This window comes from Amphiura filiformis, chromosome 2, assembly GCF_039555335.1.
Source record: "Amphiura filiformis chromosome 2, Afil_fr2py, whole genome shotgun sequence".
Taxonomy (NCBI): Eukaryota; Metazoa; Echinodermata; class Ophiuroidea; order Amphilepidida; family Amphiuridae; genus Amphiura; species Amphiura filiformis.
Window position 1 is genome coordinate 11,670,601 of NC_092629.1, and position 24,027 is coordinate 11,694,627.

The following is a 24,027-nucleotide window of genomic DNA, read 5'->3' on the forward strand; positions in this document are numbered from 1 at the left end:
ATGATGATTTTCCTAATAACCAAATCGCTGAATAGGCCTTTAACTACATATGTAACGGTAGTATCATAATCTACAGTTTCAAAAAGCAGATATATTAAGGCGCGATCACATAGAAGTATACTGTATTATAGGTATACGGAATTCGCTATATGATATACGCATCAGGCTGAGTTCACTTAGGAGTATACTAAGTACCATGTAAACTCAGCCTGATCGAATGAGCGTATAATTATATAGCGAATACCGTATAGGCCTACTTCTATGTGATCACAGCATAATGGCGAGGTCACTGGCACCGTCTGTTCTCCAACATGGCTGCCATTTCAATTGTTATACAGTTCCGGTTGGTTTATTATTGCATATGGTATTTCTATGAGAAGACGTAGACTGGCCTTCGGGTACTCTTTATCACCAAAATAGGATTTCCAAATGTACGTATCATACGCCCGTGCATCTATTCAAAATTCAGCCACATGAGTGATTTTGACATGTACGATTAAAAATCGCAAGCTGGGATCTCAAACACCGTTACCCACTGAGGACTGAAGGAAGCAGTTGGTTCTAAATGGCGCATATTATGCTTGTTTGTCTTATAGCGAACATGTACGGGGAAAATAACCGGGTGAGTGCAGTTTATAGGTTGCAATCTTTTTTATTTTTCACCTGCATTTATGCCGGGCATTTATGAACTTAAACTTGTACGTTATTGACCTGCTTTATTAAATATTTTAAGGGTCTTAAAGACGGACGGGTAATCGATATTTATAGTGCCGGATCGATTCATCGAGATCTACTAACCAAATAGTATAGATAGTTAGCTCTTGTTACACCTCATGCATATTGCCTGGGGCGATATTTTTTTTCACTAGTCAACATTTGCATCACATAATACATTTACATGATATACTTTAGTATATGAAGCTGGATTGCGCTGTGTTCAGTTTCATACGACGGATTTATTGCCATAATTTATTACAATTTATTACAATTAAAATTCTAGCAGTGTTCGAACCCACAACCTTTGGATTAACAGTCGAGAGCCTATACCAATAATACCACTACACTATGATTCATTCTGCCAGAAATGCGTTTGTTCAACATACAATTGATTACGGAATAAAGCGCATACACACGATATACTATTACTTGTTTGTTACTAATAAATACGTATAATCTCCGATCAATAATGAACCTTGCCTCCGACTAGCGGTTCCTATGCAAATGTTGACTAATAAAAAAAAATATCGCTGCCAGGGGTAGGATGTTTATCGGAGGGAGATGTGACTATTTTAAATTGTTAAAACCAAGGGCCGTAGTAGAGCATGTTTGGGGGCAAAACATGGCTCGGTCGTGCCATAGGTGATAAACATTTCATATTTGGCATACTAAATAACACTTTAAGGAGGTAGTTAGGTAATTCTGTTTTTTACACTTTCTGCTTGTCCAAAACAGTTGAAACTTGATTATGAGAAAGCTGGCATGGGAAAATGCACATTTTGAAAAAAAAAATTGTATGGTTACCATGGTAACCGATTTTAGGTGTCGGATTACATTTCAAACGGGGACAGTCATAACTTCAGCTAGGAATGTCCCATGGAGCTGCTTGAGGGCTCAAATTAAAGCTCTTGATGAGATCTGTGCAATAAACCTCTAAAATATCACAATAGGACCATAGTAGGGACAGTATTGTTGAAAAATGAAAAATATTCAAATCTCGTACGAAGCTAATTAATATTCATAAGCCTAATCAACATGGTTACCTATATTAATAACACAATGTTTTAGGTTTATTGCACTCCCTGAGACTTCCTTAATAAGTGTGCAAAGTTAGACCAGTTAAGTCAATTCCTAACTAATTTTAGAACTGTCCCCAGTTGCACATGCGGTCCAAAATTCATAACAGAGAAAAGTGCATTTAAATCTAGAAACACTCTTTTAATTGTTTTATGCAAATTAAGCATATTAATTAACTGTAAAATTGTATGTAAAATAAAGTTTCATATTTTAAGGAACATTTGCCAAAAACTCGACTGAAAACTTACATTAGTTGTGATGTTACGATTTTTTTATTGATAAATTATTAAATATCACCACTTGAAAACAATAAAATACAAAAGAAATATATTTCTTATGTATTTTATTGTTTTTCAAGCAGCGCTTTTTAAAAAGTGTCGCAACTGATGACTTTAACTTGTAGTAACTTTTGAATCCTGGCTCCGATTTTCTTCAAACAAAAAGCAACAGAGAGCTAAAAATCAGCCCTTTCTGTTTGTGCAATAATCAAACAGACATATTTTAACCTCTAATTACCTAACTACCTCCTTAATTAACATTGACTATATACATAATAGAACAAACACTATCACTAATTTTATTTTATTTTATTCTAAGTCAACATTTAATAATGTTTCTTAATTTTCGTCAAAAAATGATGTTATAACCCCAAATTGTTTAATATTACGTAGAGATGTGGGGGGAATCGTGACCGGTGCCGATATTTCCAACATTTCATAATTTACAATGGGGGGGGGGGAGAAACAATCGATTTCAGACTATTTTACCCCCAAACGAAGGGGTGTTTTACTACACTGAGAGAAAAGCGCACAATTGTGCAATTTTACAAGGCTCGAATCACGATGTCTTTTTGTGCTAAAAAGAAAGATGCATAGGGCAACTATTGATTTATTTTTTCTTCTATTATGACTTTTAGGGGGACGCCCCCTTACAAAAATTTAGGGGGGGGGGCATGTCAGCCTCATCTCCCAAACATAATTCAAAATTGTTGACATTTCATGCCCGTAAATACACATTTTATGGCAAATTATTGAAAATTGACATAGTTGGCATTTTGACATTTTAAAGTGCATTGAAATAAATCTAATGATGCGTACTTAAAGCGTAGGCCTATGTAGTTGGGATGAAAAGCCGTCCATCAATTGAACAATTTTGTATTGAAGATAAACATTTTTCCCCACAAAACACCTATTGTTTGTATTTGGCGTGTCTGATGTGCTCACGAGTCCCACAAAACACTGTTCAAACGTTGCTATAAGATTCCTTAGGCAGCTAAACTCCAACATAACTCCCACAGTTTTCTGTCTAATTATATAATCCAATTAATAACTACAAACTCTTCTGTCTTTTCCGTCTCATTTCTATTTTCTGTCTTTCACAGCTACAGGGATGATGACGTCATTTTGACATCCATGCTATCATAACCATCTTTATGTCAGATTGACAACATGACTGTTATAAATAGACGTCGGAGAGTCCTAGGAATCATTGTTTTCGTCACAATTTTACTTTGCTTTGTGTGGATAAGAAACTCGGGAGTAATACCATCTTCACCTCATCGGGTATCGTATTCGGAAACAAAACCTGTGGTAAGCAGTGTACTTCGGTTATATTTATAAATGCGCTTTTATAAATACGCACGTGACCGCCTCCGCGCTGCCATAACAGCTTGTAGGCAGTAAGTCTCGAAGTGACCTACATAGCGGGTGGTCTGTCTATACCTTTGAATGCAAAGGCGGAACAACACTACTGTCATGACTGTGCAGCAAAATTGTCTATTTTGTTCAACTTTGTGATTATATTATAAACGTTCCCGTCCATGAATTTTTTTTCCGTTGTCAAATACTTTAAAAATTTTGTTTTTGATAACATATTACAAATTCGGAATCCCCCATGTGTAATAATTTTGCTATTCAATTAAAACTTAAATTTGATGATATTTATCTACAGAGTTCCTATCCTTTTCTGTATAATGGTCAATGCATCCGGATTTGGTCACGCTTTTGGTCTTTGTATGTCGTGCCCATGTGTCACGTGCGTATTTATAAAAGCGCATTTAGAAAAATCTCTCCACCAACAGGCTCCAGAATATCTTTCTAGTACGCTCCAAATACAGACTGACCGCAGGCCGTTACGTTCCTCCTCTGCACCATTGCTGTTTGAACATAGAACTCACCATAGAACATTTGCAGACCTTTTACATGCTATGCACCTCGTCAATGGAACCGGCTGCCGAAACATATCATTTTCAAAAGACTCTTGAAATGCCATTTGTTTAATGTTGCCTATGGACTGTAATTTTATTTGGTTTAAGTGTTTTTCAGCGCCTTAGTACAATTGTTTTGGTTTTAGGCGCTTTATAAATTTCAGTTGTATTGTATTGTATTGTATTGTATTTATAAATGGTACCGAAGTACACTGGTAAGGGTCCGTTCAATATTGACGCCGGGGAGGGGAATCCGAAATTTTGCTGGGGGTCTTGAGGCGAGAATCTATGAGGAGGGCTGTTAACAAGGTTGAGGTTTAAATTGAGGAAATTCGGAAAACAAGGAAGAAATCCGGACATTATTTTTGCGCGGAGGCTAGGGGAAATTCACCCATTCCCGCTTGTATTGAACGCTGAAATATTGAACGCTCTATAAGCACAGGCATTTTTAATACCACAGGGTATATCTTATAAAATGTTACATTAAATAACTCTGATCGACGTAAAGAGATATAGAAACTATTGTTTTGTATTGGTGGTGTGTATGTGCACAGGAAACTCAAAATGATTTTGGTTTTGGTCGAAAAGGTTTTTTTAATAACATTTAATCGACTTGAACAACAGCGGAGAATAAACCTGGACATTATATCATATCATGTCTTTGGCTACTTTATAATTTCATTGAATGTCAAAGTCGATTTCTTCTCGAACATTGTCGAATAGGCGTAACTTTCTAAAATAGGATTTGTATCATCTTTTTTTAAATAGTTTCCACCAGAAACCATCAAACAACCAGCAATCACATCTGATACCAAACCAAACATCATCTTCATCTTAGCCGATGACTATGGTTATAATGATATCGGTTACCATGGCAAACGATATGGCGGCATAATTAACACTCCTGTATTGGATAAACTAGCCTATGAGGGCGTTATTTTAGAAAATTATTATGTACAACCAATGTGTTCGCCAACTCGAATACAACTCATGACTGGACGATATCAGGTATGTATAATATTACTGTTTATAAGGTCCTTCTGTAAGTCTATTCAAATCGTTAAACTAAATTTATACTCGATCGCTAACTAGAAATTCAATACACTCAGCGGCGATTGCTGTTTTCTTTAAACACATATATTTTACTGCATTTTCACCGTAACGTTTTTAAATCGCACGTTAAAAATGTGATATATTCATCTGTTTGAGAATTATAATCATATAAAAGGAACACGCATAGCCCATTCAGCTCAGATCCACGCGCTGTGTAGAATATTAAATCAAAAGTCTATAATACAATGCACCATATCGAGACACTATGCAACTTTATTTATCTGCGTCAATAATAGAATATTGATTGAAATAGAATTGAATACATCTCTATATTTTGAATTTGTACTTCCATCACTGAGCGATCTAGCGATCGATTTCTAGCCAATCAGATAGGACTCCCTTTCTTGCGTTCGGTGAAATACCAATCGCCCGTTGCTCATCAACGGAGTATTAAGACGTGATTCATTGCAGGAAAAAAAGTATTTACAGGGTGTCGACACTGAATTTTGCGATACATCGTTCGTCGCTTTTGCATTTATATTAATCACGGCGATCGCGATTGCAGACAAAAATTAGAAATAGTCAAAAGGCCACAAAATACATATTGAAGACATGCATTGCTGTCAATAATAATCATTGTTTTGAATTAATTAATTTTCGAACGTTACTGAGAAAGGTAAATTAATTAGCAAAATAATAAACTGGGCTTAAGAAGAAACCTTTTCACAAGATAATATCTTACAATCATGTCCTACAAAATAAACCAGAATTGCACACAGGATTACTTCAATACTCTACTCTTAACACTGGTCAGTAACCAAACAGTTGTTCAACTGACACAGCAGCAAAACGCACTGACATGGAACAGCTTCCTGGACCACATTCACAGCCCAGTAATTGGCACCCAACACAAGAAATCTGTGAGCAAGTGGAATAGTGTAGAACAAGAGCTGTTTCTTGACGAAACTTCCACTTACTCTTTGGAAATAATCACCTGTGTAATGTAGGTCATGTAGGGGTTATTGGTGTCTTTTTGTGAAAGCTAAAATGCTACCGTACTCCTACTCTAAATTACCTGCTATAATAAGCAAGCTTGGTCATAACAACCACTGCCAAAGTTAAGTTAAAGTTGTGCCCAGCTTGGGTCACATGTTACACAAGGGTCAGAGTCGGGAATTTCTCCAAACAACACTGTACGGTTACCAAAATTGCTCTGAAGAATTGCTGGATTGAATGTACAACATTGCTTACTTAGCTTTGGTTGGGTCATTTTTGGACTAGTACCTGCAATGACTGCAGAGTTTGTTTAGAAGAGCCGGTGCTAGTGGTTTAAAAACAACGTGTTGTGTGTAATGGTCCAATTGCCTTCTTTGGTTAACATAAAAGATAAAATTAAAAAAATTCAAGTTTCTTACCAAAAACACATGACAAAACTGTTTGTAATGGTTAAGGTCAAAGGTCATGCATAGGTCATCAAAACTTAGCAGCTACCACTTGATGTTCGTGGCTCATGAACCACAGCAGCTCTAGTTTCTATTGTCTCCCACATACAGTGCCTGCACACACCGTTTGAAATTCCATAATTATCTTCCATTTTGTTTGAATAATATGCATGAAAAGTACAGAATATTTTGTTGAGTACGTGTCCTCAACACAACAATAATGTATTTCGTTTATTTTTAGAGGAAAAATATCGCAAATAAACAATTGTCATGTATCGTGCGACCCGTAAGTGTGTATTTCAATGAGGTAGAAAAAAAAGTTCATACAGATAAAAAATAAATTATCAAGCACGAATCACGTGGTTTTATTTGAACAAAACTTCTATTGACTATAAAAATGAATAATACAGCTGTCTCTCAACACGCGATATTCAAAATTCCCGGGCGCCCAAATTGTCCAGTGCAATGACGTCCCAGTCATACAACGAAGGCTGACAACAATTGAGTACAAGTAACCATGACGTCATTGTACTGGACAATTTCGGCACGGGAGTTTTGAATGTATCGCGAGTTGAGAGCCGGTTGTTTTTATTCGTTTTTATGGTCAATATGAGTTTGTTTAACATAAAACCATGTGATTCGTGCTTGATAAATTTTTTTCTAACAAGGCATAATGCTGTGATTGCCAGAGACATCCTTTAATACCAATAGCATTTTTTTTCACCAGATACGTATGGGAAATCAACACAAAACAATAGGACATGCGCAGCCACTGTGTTTTCCATTGGATGAAGTTACGTTACCACAAAAACTCCGGGAAGCCAACTACACGACGCATATGGTAGGCAAATGGCATGCTGGACTTTACAAAGCAGCTTGTTTACCTCACAGACGGGGATTCGAATCTTTCTTTGGTAAAATGAATACATGTACCTTAAATCTTGGAATTATGTTTGTAGTTGTTGTTGTTGTTTGAAATAGCCTATTATAAAAACGAATACGAACGGTATGTTTTTGATATTAGAAATAAATCTATAAATCAGACTAAAGGTCCGTTCATGCTTCACATCGTTGTGTTACTGCTATATCGATTTCCTGGCGCAACTCGACGCAACGCACTGCAAATCCTGTAATCATAAAAACGTGCTTGATTTATTGTGGGTAATGATTTATGTACGTTTTACAAAAGTGTTGTTGTTTCAGCCCTCTTTACAACATAACTCAAGAACCAGAGGACCTACAAAAGTATATCTGCGATATTTGAACTCTTCTACACGCTCGCTATGAAATGATCAATGCAATATTTGCCAAAGCTCACTACCATTCGCAAGATGCTGTGAACTACCAAATCGCAACAGTTTAAAATAGTTGCTAACCTTAACCTTTAACTTTGCGATATATTACTGCAATACAGTAGTTTGGGAAGAGACTGCAATGCGGGTAACCCAACTCTTCCACCCGGCTCTTCCACAAGTTAAATGCTTGCTTACTTTCCATAATAAGTAATAACCACACGTAATATTGACTTTGACCAACTTTGTTGACATTATTAGAATCCCCTTAAATATGAATAATGATACAAAAAAAAAATCTTTAGTATATTATATATATATAGTAATTTTAAGCTGGCCCATATAATAAATGATTTATTCATATCATGGCTATAGCCTACTGCCTATTATAGCTATGTGACAGAACAGCTTAATAATTCTGGTTACCTCTAGTGCCCCGATCACAGTGTTAAGTTTAACTCTTAACAGCACATTAGGCTATTAGGTTATTTAAATAAAGGCACTTAATTTAATGCCAATTACATGGCCGCTGACATTACAGCTTGTAGACAGGAACTTTGGAAATGTGACCTTTGGCACAGCGGTGGTCTCCTGGGTATATCAATTAAAAACGCGTCAGGCGTGTCTATATTATGCATCTTTGTAGTATTATTGTAAGAGATTCCGTCGATAACTTTTTGTAAAGACTCCCAAAATTTAATTGGTGAAAATACGAAAATTCAGAATCTCCCAATTTGAAGATATTTGTCTGAAAAGTTCCTATTTGTTGGTATTGTAGCACATCTACTGATCACTTGGTGGTCTTGGTATGCTGGCCATTAATTAATCTAGAAGTACGAGGGGGTTGTACCCATCCCCCACGATTTTTTTCCTTCTTTTTAAATACGTCCAAACGACCTAAGCTAATCGTAGGATCTTAGCCGGGGGTAGGACCGGCCGTCAAAGATGACCATGAGGGGGGTAGTGATGCCCACCAGTGGTTTCTACAGTAAAATCAATGATTTTCATTTCCCTCCTGTGAAATTATTCCAAGAGCTACTGACTTTTTACTTGTTACTTAGGTTGAAATGGTCATATTGAGGAAAAAAATCAAATTTCTTGTAGAATTTTTAGTTGAAAATCAATTTTATCTACACTTTTGTACTTAGCCCAAATTTGCATGGGCGTCATCACATTGTGACGTCATAGCGGTATTTTGTTTGTACTCATGTTGGTATCACTGGATAGAGGAGACCCATAGCTATACATTGGTACCAAATATAACGGTATATGACGTTTATAATTGAAAATTAGGGGGGGGGGCTTCGTATTTACAAAATATGGCTCATTAGTTCTAGGTTAAGTGCCTTTTATGAAGTAACCTAATAGCAGAAGAAACTGGCAATTGTTAGATAACTACCGTTCTTTATTCACTACTTCCCTGTGCATTTTTTAAACATCACAAAAAATTAACTAACCCCCCTTAAATAATAGCATTATTCAAAATCGACCTATTGTATTACAAATCTGTAAAATGCGTTGGAAGCAGAATTTATTTCTGCGCATTTTTGACACCTCATTTGATACGGTATCTCAGAAAAAACACTCGGATATCATTGCACCGATTTCCTTCCACTATACTGAATACAAATCAATAGAATTTACTGAACTTTCAAATCTTGGGTTACGTTGATTTAAATGTACGCTGCGGCGTCAGTATTTAGACAATTGCTACAAATGAGGTGTCAAATACGCAGAAATAAATTCTGCTTCCAACGCATTTTACAGATTTGTAATACAATCGCCCGTGTTTGAATAATGAACATTATTTAAGGGGGGTTAGTTACTATTTTTTTAGATGTTTATCATAATATTCATACCATTCTCTAGGTTTCTTGCTTGGAAAGAGTGATTATTTTTACCATTCAGAGGGATGTGGTTGTAAAAATGGCTCTGATCTCTGCTCGGGCATTGGATATGACTTGCACGAAAATGACATGATAGCAGACCCACAGAAATGGATGGGACAATACTCCACCACAATATTCACTGATCGTGCAATAAGCATCATCAAAGAACAGAAAGAGGTATGGAAGTACCATTGTGCTAAATCAGTTGAAATCTGAAAACATTCTATTCTACGAAGTTTTACCCACAATGCACTGCCCTGGATTTTAGTAGTCCTATTTGAAAAGACAATATTTTTGTAAGGAAGTGTGTTTAAGTTGATAGCTTTTACAGACAGCAAAGATGGTTTATTTAGATACTGTTGACATATTTTAGGTGGTGTTTCAACAGAGCCAAATACCGTTATGGAAACGGCAACGCCTTTTCAACGCCAACGGAAACCTCGTTGTCGTTTATCGAGCAAAATCAAGGCAAAATGGCTGTTAATCAACAGGTAAATTGGACGGACGACATGACAAAAGACTTAATAACAGCCTGGGCAACATAAAACAAGTCCAAACTATAATAACTATGGATGGCTCAAACATCTTTGTTCCATAACCATTAAGGTATAGGACATTTTTTGATTTTGCTATAGCCCCCCGAATGAAATGTATTTAATTATGTTTGTACTCACTCAGGTAGCATTGTGTGTGAATTTTACATCCGAGTGCTATTCTTTTTTATGGTCATTTTAGTGTCTAAAATGGCTAAAAATGAGGGGTTTTCAATATTGCCGTCCATTTCTAATCGCCACCCCCATAGACTTTACATGTAAAATAAAAACGCACATAAAAATTAAATAGCACTTAGTTCGGATGTAAAATTCACACAGCATGCTTTAAAGGAGTATTTCGTGATCCTAGCATCCTCTTTTTATGACATTTTTCAGTACATATCCACGAAAAAAGCATATTCCCAAAATTTCAGTTGATTCCGATATTGCGTTTGCGAGTTATGCATGATTATGTGTATTACACTGCTCCATAGACAATACGTTGTAATTTCGTTCTGGTGCACCAGAACGAAATTCAAATTTCACGATATCTTTGCTAAACGAAATAATCTGCAAGAAATATTTTGTACATAAACATTATGTAGCCAGAGGTTTCCAGTGATATAAAAATCTCAACTTTTTTTGAGAAAAGTGTGGGGGATGAGGCTGTGGATCGCGAAATGCCCCTATCACAAAGATAATTAAATACTTTTCATTCGGGGGGTATGTGGATTTTTTTTTATTGTATTTGACATATAGGTCATTTCACAATAAAATGTCCATCTGGAACAAAGGTGCAAAGCGGAACGCAGATGCGTACAATAGCACAGGCCGTGTGTGATGCATGCCCCAATGTGTCGCATGTATCCCGATCGCACAGCTACGGATAAGCTGAAATCACCGAAGGGCCAATTTAATGTTGCGAAGGATGCTGACCGGAGTGGAGCAGGACGTGACTGTTTGCTAAAGAAATGCAAATTTTATTATGAACTAAACCAATATTACATATTAGGTATGTTTGGGGAGAGGGACATAGCTGGGTCACGTGACGTCATTCAGCTTAAACGGTATGAACACGCCAACGGCAAAACCTGTCTGTGGAAACAGCAGGTTAAACGGTAAGATACAGTTATCCATTTAGCGGTAACATAGCGGAGCGCCTGTAGAATGTGTTCTTTGGCTATAATCTTCTTTCATGCAAAGCTTGACAAAATGTTCCCCATAAATATGACTATATTGCGTATCGTGCCAACAACCTTTAAGGACCTTTCTATCAGAACAAATTAATTTATTACGCGTCCTTTTTAAGTAATTACTGTCTTGATTTAGTTCTGTATACTTGACCATTTTGTGTAGAATGTAACAAAACTGTGCCCAAAAATTTCACTTAATAATTTCTTGATATTTAAAAAAAAGAGGTGGAAAGCTTTCAATTTCTGGGCTCCATTATTAACACCAAAAGTGACTGCACCCAGGAGATAAAGCAAAGATTGATATTAGCTCGAGTGTAGTTTCAGTTAGACATGACCAAATTGTGGAAAAGTGGACTTCCATCCCTCCATTGCTGTGACGTTATAAGGATCTGAATACTAGAAAATTCATTCATCTGATTAGAAGAGACTGGATTCTTTTGAGTTGTGGTGCTATTGACGAATCCTGAGGATTCCACGAACTTAGAGGAAAACGACTGAGTGGGTTCTTCAAGAGCTTGGAGTTCAGAAGATCTTGCGAGCCGATGTCATTACCAGAAAGGTATCATACTCTGGCCACATTACCAGACATCACTGCCTTCAGAAAACAATCATCCAAGGAATGGTCGAGGGAAAACGCAAGAGAAGCGGACCTGCAGTGAGCTGGCTTGACGACACGTCTACGTCTACGTCTACGTTGATACTTGGCAGGATCCATTTGGACGTGCAACGACATTAAGATCATCACAGGCTTGAGCATCACAGAGGCTACCAAGCTGCCGCTGACCACATTCGATGGTATTCTCTCATACGAACCACACCTGCATATGAAGAGCTTGTTTCCAAACCATGTTAAGTCCACAACCACATGTTTCTCATTTACTTGTGTGATACAATCACAATTACTTTGACAAGTTTGACACTGGCAACAATGAGTTGTACCATCAACAAGCCATTATTTGCCACAACAATGGTGCTTAACAATGCAGACTATTGTTCTCATTTGGGAACCAAAGGCCTCCCAGAGTATTGTTACTGTGCATCCATCCACTGTTTGCGTTGTAATGGTGCATCCAACTGAAATTACTATACCTATAGCATCACAACCCATTGCAATATCGCACAGGTAAATCAGAAACATGTGTTTGTAGACTTATCATGGTTTGGAAACAAGCTCTTCATAATTATGTGTATGCAATGTGACCTTAGAGTGAGAGCGATCTAAACTATATACATAACATGATCTTTTCCATTTAGCAAAAATAATGGCTTCGCACATGGCATGCAAAAAACATAAGTACTCCCGTTTTCTTCTTTCCAGCCTTTATTTCTCTATGTCTCATATCAAGCCGTACACGCACCGCTACAACCACCGAAAGACCCAGCCTACGATTATAAGAATATATCTGATGGTAATCGCAGGAATTATTCGGCTATGGTGTCTTATATGGATCATTCGGTTGGTCGGATAGTTGACGCGTTGAAACAAACTAACAAATGGAAGAACTCAGTGTTAGTTTTTTCAACTGGTAAGATATGGAAAACACCCTGCCTCATCATCCCCTACGGCCCTACCCATCCCCACTCCTCACCGTATTCCCCACCCCTCATCGTACGTACACTTCTACAACCCGGGGCAGACTTAAGAAGTGACGGTATGTGCCTGTCAATAGGTCCCCCTTTTTAAGTCGAATATACCCGATGCCCCCTTTTTTAAACGTCAGACCGATGACCCCCATTTTTGTAGGTGCTACTACCCAATGGCCCGCTTTTTTAGGTGCGGCTACCAAATGACCCCATTTTTTCTAGAATTGTATCATCAAAATGCGACAAAATAATGCGGGAACTTTCAAATTATCTTATTTCAGCAAATTTGTATTATAAATTTGAGAAATTTGGAACAAAAAATAAAATTTTGCTTTCCTATGATGACTTTTTTGGAATTTGTTTTATACCTAATGACCCCCTTTTCAAAATATTATACCCAATAAACCCCCTTTTCATTTTGTTTGTACCCAATGACCTCCTTTTTTAAAACAACGATCTGTACCGAAAACATCCCTAGTTGTCTCCAAACTGTTTAGTCAGTGAATTTCATTTTTCAACAGATAACGGCGGATTTACCGGTGACAATTCTGGCAACAACTGGCCGCTTCGTGGACAGAAAGCAACACTTTGGGAAGGCGGAGTCCGTGGCATTGGATTCGTTAACAGCCCATTAATTCCACCACATTCCAGGGGACGTGTTAGTCATGAGCTGATGCATGTTACTGATTGGTTTCCTACCTTTGTCCAGGGACTCGCTGGAGGGTCCTTAAATGGAACGAAACCTCTTGATGGATTTAATTTGTGGGAGACTATACGGTATGTGGTGGTATAAGATTAGACAAGCTTGCTAATACTAATAGTAATTTTAGCTATTTGGTTTATAACGAGAGCCATCCCTGCTATCACTACCCCCTAAAATGCTGGTACAAAGCCCGCGGCACTCCCACTTTGGAGGTGACGCTTATGAGTGTCGTTAATACCCCCATTTTCAGCATGTCACACAAAGACCCAATATTTTTTTATGATCACATGCACTGTCACCCAAAGACCCATTCCTTTGATCCATCATCCATTTGAACATGGCCTTATTTATTTGTGAGCAATAGCAGGCCCTACACCCCCTCTACGGTACGACAAAATGATTATTTTGAGGTATTTGTGTGACTCAGTACAAATGACCATACGGGGACGTGCCGCAAACATGGGTAGCATTTTCAGCCTTCTGGTATATCAATGACCCCTTTTTCAAAGCCTATTTTAGTATATGAATGAGTCCTTTTTTTAACATTTTCTCAATTTCTTCGGAAAACAGCCCAATTTGTCCTTAATCTAGCGAAAATTGTCCCAAAATTTTGGGAAAATTTGTAAAAACTAAGACAATTTTGGGTAAATTCGGCCGAAAATTTTGACTTTTGGTATATCAATGGGTCCAAATTTCTTGAAAATTGGTATATTTATGGGTCTACTTCCAAAATCTCAGCGGCACGTCCCTACCAAAACCAAACCCCCCGGGATAGCATATCAATAAGCAGAGGACATTTGAATTGATATTGCTCGAAAACGTCTGTGTACATGTACGTATAATATTATGTATAAACGCATCCAAACTTTTCATACGCAGTGATAAAAAGCCAAGTGCACGGACGGAGATTTTACACAACATTGACCCAATGATTACAACGAACGAAATCACAGCAGAATTCCGTCACAATGAAGAGTTCTTTACACCCAACACTAATGCTGCTATACGGGTTGGGGATTGGAAACTTATTACGCATGAATCCAGTAAGTTGTCTTCGCTTTCTAACTTCTAAATTATATTGTCACTGGGCGGGAAAAACCTCGTATGTACTTGTTTGCTCTTGAACATGGATGAAGCAAATCATTCAATATAAAGTCTACACGTACCTACAAGGCTTTATCCATTTTTAAGAGACAATTAAATATGAGGTGTTTCTTGCATGTACTTTTGGCCCTTGAACATGTATGAAGCAACCTCTTGAATATAAAGTCCACACCTACTAGGCTTTATCCATGTTCAAGGGCCCAGTGACGATATACAGAATCACAGAAACAGGTTCTGCTGAGCCGATGCCCTCACTATTCAATAAAAGCATTCACTTAGCGAAGGCTCACGCAAAATGTATTAACACAAGTAAGCTACAGACTTGGTAATATCAGAAGTAGAACAAAACTACACTCTTTCGTGTCTTAAATTTAAATTTTAAGAATGATTTTAAAATTTTAGTATGATGTATATATCTTTGTAAATTTTCAATTTCACAGTCACGACTGAAAACTATGGCAAAAATGTTTACGGTAACACAAACCTTTTAAGCATGATATCTATGTTTGGCCACTTTTCGTGCGAAAACTATAACCCCACTCCACATGGCACAGTGTCATCGCTCCGATATCGTCATGGCAGAAATCGCCATGGTAGGTTGAATCCACAGCCACGCATGGCTATTTTGTTCCGGCCTTTGAGACGCATAATGAGCCGAGGGTATCCGACTAAGGCTACTGAAAATAGCCTGGTAATTGACCTCTCTGTGTGTGAGTGAGCATGTATACGCCAGTGTTGAGGTCAATGGCCATATGCTTTTAGACTGCTTGCACGAGTGAGTGCAGCTAGCCTACGCTGCACCATAGTTCGGCACATATATATTTTGCTTTTGCAGGCTTGCGCTATGGTTTTTAATGTATAATTGTGCTTATATTTTGCTTTTGCAGGCTTGCGGTATGGTTTTTAATGTATAATTGTGCTTATATGTAATTTGTAGGTTATAAGATGTTATTAATGTCATTTAGATTTGTGTAAAGCGCATTGATGCCATGCTTTATGCGCTATATAAATTCTTGTTATTATTATTATATAAAATCAGAATATTTTTGTCAGTTTTTGAGTTCAAGACGCAATGGTTCTTTCTCAAGACGCAAGCTAACGACTATCATATCCGTTGAACACCTATATTCAAGTGCAAGGAACAAAAGCTGGCTTCTTTAGACTAAATCAATTACGGGAGATATTCATCATTTTCTACCCCGGTATCCAAATATTTATCGTCTGAATATCAAAGTAATTATTAGCCAGACGATGTCGGTGTGCATATCATACAATACAAAACAAGGGTTCAAAAAAGAGACCGACTTTGAACTTGAACCCATACATAAATGCATATATAGTGTCAACACTAAGCACATGTATTATTGTGGCACCTACCTACAGTACAACCTGATATCGTGCGTAATGAATGACTGAAGGAGCCATCAAATTTATTCTTTCCCGTGCGTACACAAAAAAGGTTCTTGAACTCTCCTTTATATTATGCAGAACCTTTTAAATGGTTATAAGAGGAATCGAAAACTATTCTAGAAGGGCCAGAACAATTTTGGGGGTTTCAATATTTACGAACCATTATTCTCTTACACACAGGGCAGCAAACTAACCCTTTTCAATAACTATATATCTTCCATTTAATATCCCATGTGGCTTTATTACATGTAACTTGAATGTGCTTTTTTTTCAACTTTTACAGAGAAAGGAGACTGGAGAGTACCACCAGAATTAGAATCCACTTTACGTAAACCAGCAGCCAATAACACCTACCAACTCATATGGTTGTTTAACATTAAAACGGATCCATCAGAAACTAATGACTTGTCGAAGGCACACCCTGAAAAAGTGCAAGAATTATTACAAAGATTGCAACATTATAATAAAACTTCAGTTCCAATTTTTTACCCTGATTGTGATATCAAAGCATCTCCTAGTCGATATTCTTATTTTTGGATTCCTTGGGGTGAAACTGATTGGGAACAATTTACACAAATAAAGAGCGATTCTCGCGAGAACTGGACAAAAAATAAACTTTTAACTAAAAATATTTTACATATCATGAATTCAAGAACTTGATTTATTCCTGTAACCAACAAACACAAATCAAACATTTTACAGAAAACGTTTATGTTTCGGTTTATATAAAGGGTATGGGCGACCTTGACCTATGCCGTTGACTCCAACATGGGGTTGAGTGGTGGCATCTGTTTCACAATGGTCCATTTCTGTAAGGATTGGTGCCCAGCCTCCACCGCATACTCCTGGTTTGATTTGTTGCAGTCAGCCCTAATGCAATCTAGCCATCGTTTTGGTGGTCTACAACTAAGTCTGCCCTCTTGGATGCATGTTTCCTCCATTACATTTTAATATGTCCAATCTGCTCCAACTGCTGCATTAAGATCTTCTATGACTATTTGAATGTAACTTCTGGGGATCTGGTCTATGGTTGTTTGAAGAAGGTCATAGAATTCATTCACATTTTCCTCAGAGTCTTCAGTGTTTGGTGCATAAACTTGCATATGAAATTGCCCCTGTTTGCATTTGCAATCTTGCTGTTATAACCCTTGGTGAGATAGTGTTATATTCCGATGAGCGCGTTTTGTGCCTTTATGTTTAGTATGATGACAGGTCCGGCACGATAAGTTGTGGCATTCCCAGAGCATAAAACTGTGTATCCTTCCGAGATTAATTCTCCAGATTCGAGCCAGTGGATTTCGGAGATTCCTAACATTTGCATTTGGTTTAGCAACAGATGTTTGGCAATATTGCCCACCTGGGCACCTTGGGATGCTAGTGCATTGAAAGGTCAACCCAGGTTAAATAAGAATGAAATAAATAAAAAGATGTGTAAAATCACATAATGATGGAATTCCGTCTGTAATCTGCGCTCCCAAACATGAGACTCGCCATTCCTGTATTGGGGAGGGGTTGGCAGTTTGTTGTACACACTTCTTGTGTTGTTTGTAAAACAAGTTCATCTCGGATATATACAGATTATTTTGTCAAAGTGTGGCCTAAAATGTTTAAATCCTTAATTACATTTTAAATAAAACGTTTTAACAACATTTTTGTGTTTGTTGGTTATGAAACCAATTTTAAAATTTTAATAAAATCACTGATTCTATGTTACATTTATTTCGAGACACCTTGTGAGTAAATAATGATCCGAAAGTATATGAAGACCTGAGAACAGGGTGAAAACATCATGAAAGGTTGTGAAAGAATTGTTTTGGCCCCTGAACATGTATAAAACATTACCAAACTAAACGAAACTATACGCAACTTTATTGTATACATGTTGAGGGGCCAAGTGGACTTACGGTCTTCTTGCGCTCAGGTCTTCATATGCAGTTTCAGAAGAAGTTTTCTTTGGATATATTCTTTTAATCAGTCTACTCCAAAGGCAAACCATATCGGGTAGTTAACATGGTAACTATATAATTACTATGCTAATACGTTGTTATAAATAAGCGTGGCTTTACTACTCAATATTGTGTATTCCGAAAATGAACAATATGAAGGCTGAAAATATGAATCGCTCTCAATGTTATTAATTTACCTGGCAATAAAAGTGATGATTTGAGCAGTTTTTTTTGTATTTTGTGACTCGATAAGATACACCGATGATAAATTAGAAAATAAATGGTAGTATTTTGTACTGTCTATTTAGACACGGTGGAGAAAAAATCGTATAAGATAATCTTATTTTACATGGAAATAATAATAATCATTAGTGCGCCCTATCCGCTGTGTTCTAGCAGGACATCAGCATATGAGACACATACTATTAAATGCGAGGATCCAGAGGATTATGTCGAAGAATAAAATCATTACATGTTCAATTCGCCAGCAGATCTGCCATGAGCTGTTGTGGCGTGAGGTGGTGAATTCAACGACATGCAATCGTGAGTGCGCACTGGTTCGAATCACTGACTTCTATACATGGATAGCAGGCTCGCACGTAATAGGACAGTCGCCGATTGAAACCACTGACTATGGCTTTTTGCCCCACCAATATGGTAGAAGGTCAGTGAGTACAATTAGGGATGACCAATGAACCATCAACTTGATTAGAACACTCCCATAGACATGCAGGGAGCTCAACTGTGCACTGCTTGCACAGACATTTCTAAATTGAGCTTATTCTTTTACTTTTCATAATTTTTCGGTAAAAATTGGGGATGTTAATGCCAATTATGTTTTGTAACAATCTTGCAAATTACAGCAACATAACTTATTTCATTTTTCTGTAAGTGCGAGTCAAAATTGGTCCATCGCCACAGTGCGCTTAATTGCCAGTGGCTGAGTTCAGCACTGCTCAAGAATGGCACAAAATATTCATGTCAAAAAGATCAGGTGAACAACGTGGCCTACTGAGCTGTAATTTAGCAGAGTTGCCAGTAATACCTCTATCATACCCTCTGTAAAAAGGTTAACAAATTGAACAAGTAGATCTCGAGTTACAAATTAAATCACCAGCTTCCCTTTGGAATTTCCATACTCCTTTCGAATCATGCTAAGAAGACACCTTTCTGAACATAAATGTGAAGTTTCGTGCTCATTCGATGTATTGTTCACCTGATTTCAACCCTAAACGTTTTCTTATATTTAGGCCTATACCATCTACAACTTGCTGCTGGCTATACCTTGTTTAGAACTTTCAAAAGAAGTACCTGAATGTGCAACCATAACTGTTTCAAAATAGCCCGCGAAAGTCATGCAGCTAACTTCGAGGTCATGCATTGAATTGTATTGAATAAGGAATACTACGGGAACCAGCACCTTTTGTTAGAAGTCACACATGAGCATGATGAGTGAAGTGGATAACCTCTATTGTTGTGAATGAGTCAATGACCTTCAATGACACTTAAGATTTTCTTTGCATACACCTACTAATTGGTCATATTAAACCCAATAACATTGACATTTTTGGTTGTGAAAAAAAAAGTTCACCTGTACTTAGTGCAATTTTGATTTTGTGCCATATCGGCCATCTTGGATGATTTTTGCCAAATGTTCTCTAAATGCATGATTTCCTCAATGCCTCGGTTTGAAAAAAATAATTTATGCCATTGACTAGTAAAGTGCCATTTCATAAGAAACCCTTTGATACTTTCACAATATGCTTGTTTCATGTTTGCATATATGTTAAAATAAAGAAATATATAAAGGTAAATATATGATTATGCCAATTTTGCTCCCAATTGCTATTTTTGGACCTTGTCATTTCATTTTGTTCCAATGACCGGTCAGAATGGGAAACTTTGACAATTCATAATTCGAAAAGTTTTTGACCGATTTTGACCATTACCACCAAAATACTTCTATTGATGAGTTCTATCCAGAAAACGATCTTTTGTAGCAATAGGGGCAACATGAAATTTTGATGGTTATCCCTAGTACAATGCCAGTCACCTGTTCGTGATATTGAATATTTTGTACTCCATACATTTGCATGTGTTCTGGAGGACGATTTGAACTAATTTATTTTTTTCGCCGCCTTCGGAAGCGATTTCTGAGGATGCCTTAAGGGAGGTGTAATGAGCGTGAACCTGGTTTGGATGCAGAGGGAGTGTGCCTGTAACAGACACAGCCACCAGAAAAGGACCAGCTCAGATCGCGCGCCAAATAAGTTTGCAGTCCAGAAATTTCATTTTTTCTCAGCCTTGCAAAAAATAGGCAGAGGTGGGAATCGAACCCGGGACCTCGGTGTTGTAAAACCTACTGCGTTACCACTGAGCCAACTTACAATCAGCTATGAGAAGTTTGATAGTAATCCTTGATATTGCTGAATAGAATAAATCAATACTGATAGGTCTATTTATCTAATGTACGATGTTATTCAAATTGGCCTATAAACTAGGAATATAATGTGAAATGACTATCAATCGATCAATCAATCAAGTTGTCAAGTTATCAACAATCAATAATAAACCGACGTAGGCCTATCATGGAATATTACTAACTAGGCCTACTAACTAATATACCAAATAAATAAAATAAATAAATAAGTCAGTAAATAAATAAATAGGCATAGGCCTAAATAAATAAATAAATACATAATGCAGTATTTTAGTTGCAAAATTCCAAACATTCTATTCACACATTCTATTATAATTTTCTGCTATACACGCAAAGGACCTGTGCCTTTAATATGTCCGCGCCTAATCAATAATGAGTCTTTCACCATGCTCACACACCATGTTAAACTATTGTATCCCTGCAAGTATAGTACTGACCAAGTCCTAACACCTCAATGAAATGGATGCTATAACGTACCCAATCAAGCGAACATATCAAGGTCATATCAGGGCGTTATACAAAGAATGGTCAAAGGTCAACGTTTCCAAAGAAGTATAGTAATAGATGTAGACACAAGCTTTCGTGCGGGAAACATAAACACATAGTCGTCAGTCGTGTGGTTTTTATGAGATTTGATACGGCGCTGAAGTCTATTGGCTGTCCCAAAATCAGTACCAGACCCGGTTTCCAGACGGCAATGTGTGTGTTGTTACAAGGAATGCAAACTCATTTTATCAATGAGTGAACCACATAGAGGAATACGACATCTATCGTGAGCCAATCTGCATTCTGTTGCCTGCAAAAGCCGACGATCAGGTAAAATTTCTAAAAGCAGCGTGACTAGATATTTGCGTTAATTTCATGATACGTGTAAAACGCATTGAAAACGCCAAATTGCAGTCATAAAATATATAATATTAGTAAATCACCCAATCGAATGTTAACGTAGGTATGTGGAAAAGAACTGCAATAACAATAACAAACTATGTGCCCAAAGAGTTGTCTTTGGCATGTCGCTTTTTTGAAATATGACCAAAAATATCAAATTTTGGAAAAACGCCCCAAAATTTAAAACAAACACGAACCTTCCAAAATAAATATATATTAGCACTCGGCGGCCCAGTCACTACCTGCCGCTGTGATTTGGGGTAACTCATTGCTTCCCCTCTCCAGATACCGGAACTTCAAGGTCGCTCATACCCCAGCCCTTAACCACGTATTCCAGTTATAGATTCAGAGGTCTATAAACTATTACGTGGGTCTATATTGTGTTTGTACAAGTTGTCAGTGGCATTTGATGGAAGCTGATGGAGACAAACATATCGATGTGTAGGAATGTTTGGTCATGACATCTTGATAGTAGTAAACATATTGATAGCGCATATGGTAGCTGGAGGGCAGGTAAACAGACATTGATTTGGAAATGGGTTGGTTACATCAGTCTACATGACAGATAGCTAGCCAAAGTTCATTCATATTATGGCCTTCATGAGCTCTCGTTGAAATATTAGTAACGATATAAACATACGCATGGTGAATGTCCGAGGAAAAGTAGGCTATATTAACAGACAATGGGTGGTGGTGACTGTAGAATATTTTGCTACCTCTATTAATAGTCGCCCTCATATTGTACAAAATGTAAGTAAGTAACCACCGAGAGTCGTCATAAAATTGTACTTGACGTGCTCGACAGCCTTTTTTATATGTATTCATATTACCACATCACAAATTGAGGGTTTCGACTGGTTCACCATTAAAATGCCGAAATTTCATTAGGATTTAGCAGTGAGTTCTTCAGGAAAACACTATTATGAGTTTATTCGTATGATTGGAAGAGTAGCCACAACAGGTGACTACTATATTTACTATATAATGGGTATATTCCGGTCCCTCTATCAAACCACGGTAGTTATTGACATTTTTGAGAAAACAAAAACAGAAAAACAAACAAATTTGAAACGTTCAAAGTATACATTTAATTGCCTGTTCACGGCTTACAATAACACATTAAACGATGTCAGTAAAAGCTGGTAAATTATCAAGGTAAATGTAACGTTTCATGCCTGATGTGTATAGGCCGGAGTACGCATCTCGGGGCCAGACTCCTCCGTAAATAACGTTGTTGTGGCGTCCGCTATCCCTCCCGCACAACAAGTTCGTTTACCTTCCCAGCTGGTAGTGAAATGAATAAAATTGGATTGATTGCCTTCCCCAGATACACGTTGGCCGTGACGTTACTCGAACCCGCGACCTTATGAGATTACAGGTCCGATCCCGATCACTATACCGCAAAGCCACCGTACACACATAATAATTAATAAGAGTAGATTATTGATAAAAAATCAAATACATTAATTAACGACATAAATATGGCATTTGCGAGTTCATTGGATTGTGGTTAATTTACATAGTTTCTGCAATCATCATGGTTCATCGGATGTCGTAGTATTAGTTCTACGTACACTTTTAGTTAAAATACCACATTTTATTATTTCTGAGGGGCCGTATTGATGCGTTTAACAAGCAAACAAAACCAGCAGGAATAGGAGCATCATCAACAGCAGGAAACGTTGGAGATACCGAGAGATCAACCAAGTACAATCAAAGATCCTACATAGGTATCGGTACTCGTTGGGTTGATTATATAACCTGTCAGCAATCCAACACACTCGGGCCGATTCTATTCTTCATAACCTGAATTTTGCGCTTCCTGACACACATGTTGTGAAAGCCTCCTAGCCGCAATTCTTCCTCGAAATATACGCGCACCTTTCAGTATAACCCAACGCTTATGAGAGTGCATCATGAATAGGATGAATACAAATTTACTTAGTAAGAATTTTCTTGAAGCCAAAGGGGGGATGCTGAGGAATCGACTACATGTTTATTGTCGATTTCCTCGACTCTTTATGCAAAGTATTGATATCAATATTACCCAACAGACAGGAAACGTAAAGGATACTAGAACGATAATGTAAAGGTAACCTTATGTAAATATGGCTAAGGACCTAGCAGAAGAGAGTCAATTAAACACTATGTTAAAGAATGTAGCAGTGATTTTAAGAATTATAGTTAGAATATATGAAATTAGGGAGGGCCCATATTAATATATTTGAAATAATGTACCAGTAGATATGACATCAAAGAGAGTACTTAACAAATAATAAACCATAGAACAGTAAGTAGGCAATTTAAGAATATACAAAATAATGCAGCTGTAGAGTGAGCCTATAAAGATGATAAAATAATGTAGTTCCATTTAAGAATGTATACAATAATGTAACAGTAGATAGCAGTATACCGTGTAGCCAATTTAAGGAAATTGACAAAGGGCAAACTTTGTGAAGTGATTCATTGTGATATTCTTGTCAAATATTATTTGAATACAAAACGTTACAAGAGTGGACCGAAATTACTTAAAATACGGTGATAGTTTAA

General features: G+C 37.3%; 1 protein-coding gene across 1 annotated transcript; it reads left to right on the plus strand.

The window, feature by feature from the left end:
- The first annotated feature begins 501 nt into the window (after window positions 1–501).
- LOC140145883 (arylsulfatase B-like) lies at window positions 502–18,402 on the plus strand. The gene is made up of 9 exons (XM_072167582.1): window positions 502–622; window positions 3,176–3,383; window positions 4,769–5,008; window positions 7,223–7,409; window positions 9,657–9,853; window positions 12,721–12,928; window positions 13,508–13,763; window positions 14,569–14,732; window positions 16,487–18,402. The coding sequence occupies exons 2-9, from the start codon at window positions 3,243–3,245 to the stop codon at window positions 16,861–16,863; spliced, it is 1,770 nt and encodes a 589-aa protein (XP_072023683.1). The 5' UTR covers window positions 502–622; window positions 3,176–3,242; the 3' UTR covers window positions 16,864–18,402.
- Window positions 18,403–24,027: the final 5,625 nt, after the last annotated feature.

Bases quoted from the DNA above. Each gene is read 5' to 3' on its own strand.
- LOC140145883 (XM_072167582.1), top strand. From the start codon at position 3,243: ATGACTGTTATAAATAGACGTCGGAGAGTCCTAGGAATCATTGTTTTC. The intron at 9,854-12,720 runs GTATGGAAGTAC...TCTTCTTTCCAG, and splicing joins TCATCAAAGAACAGAAAGAG to CCTTTATTTCTCTATGTCTC. The intron at 14,733-16,486 runs GTAAGTTGTCTT...CAACTTTTACAG, and splicing joins ACTTATTACGCATGAATCCA to AGAAAGGAGACTGGAGAGTA.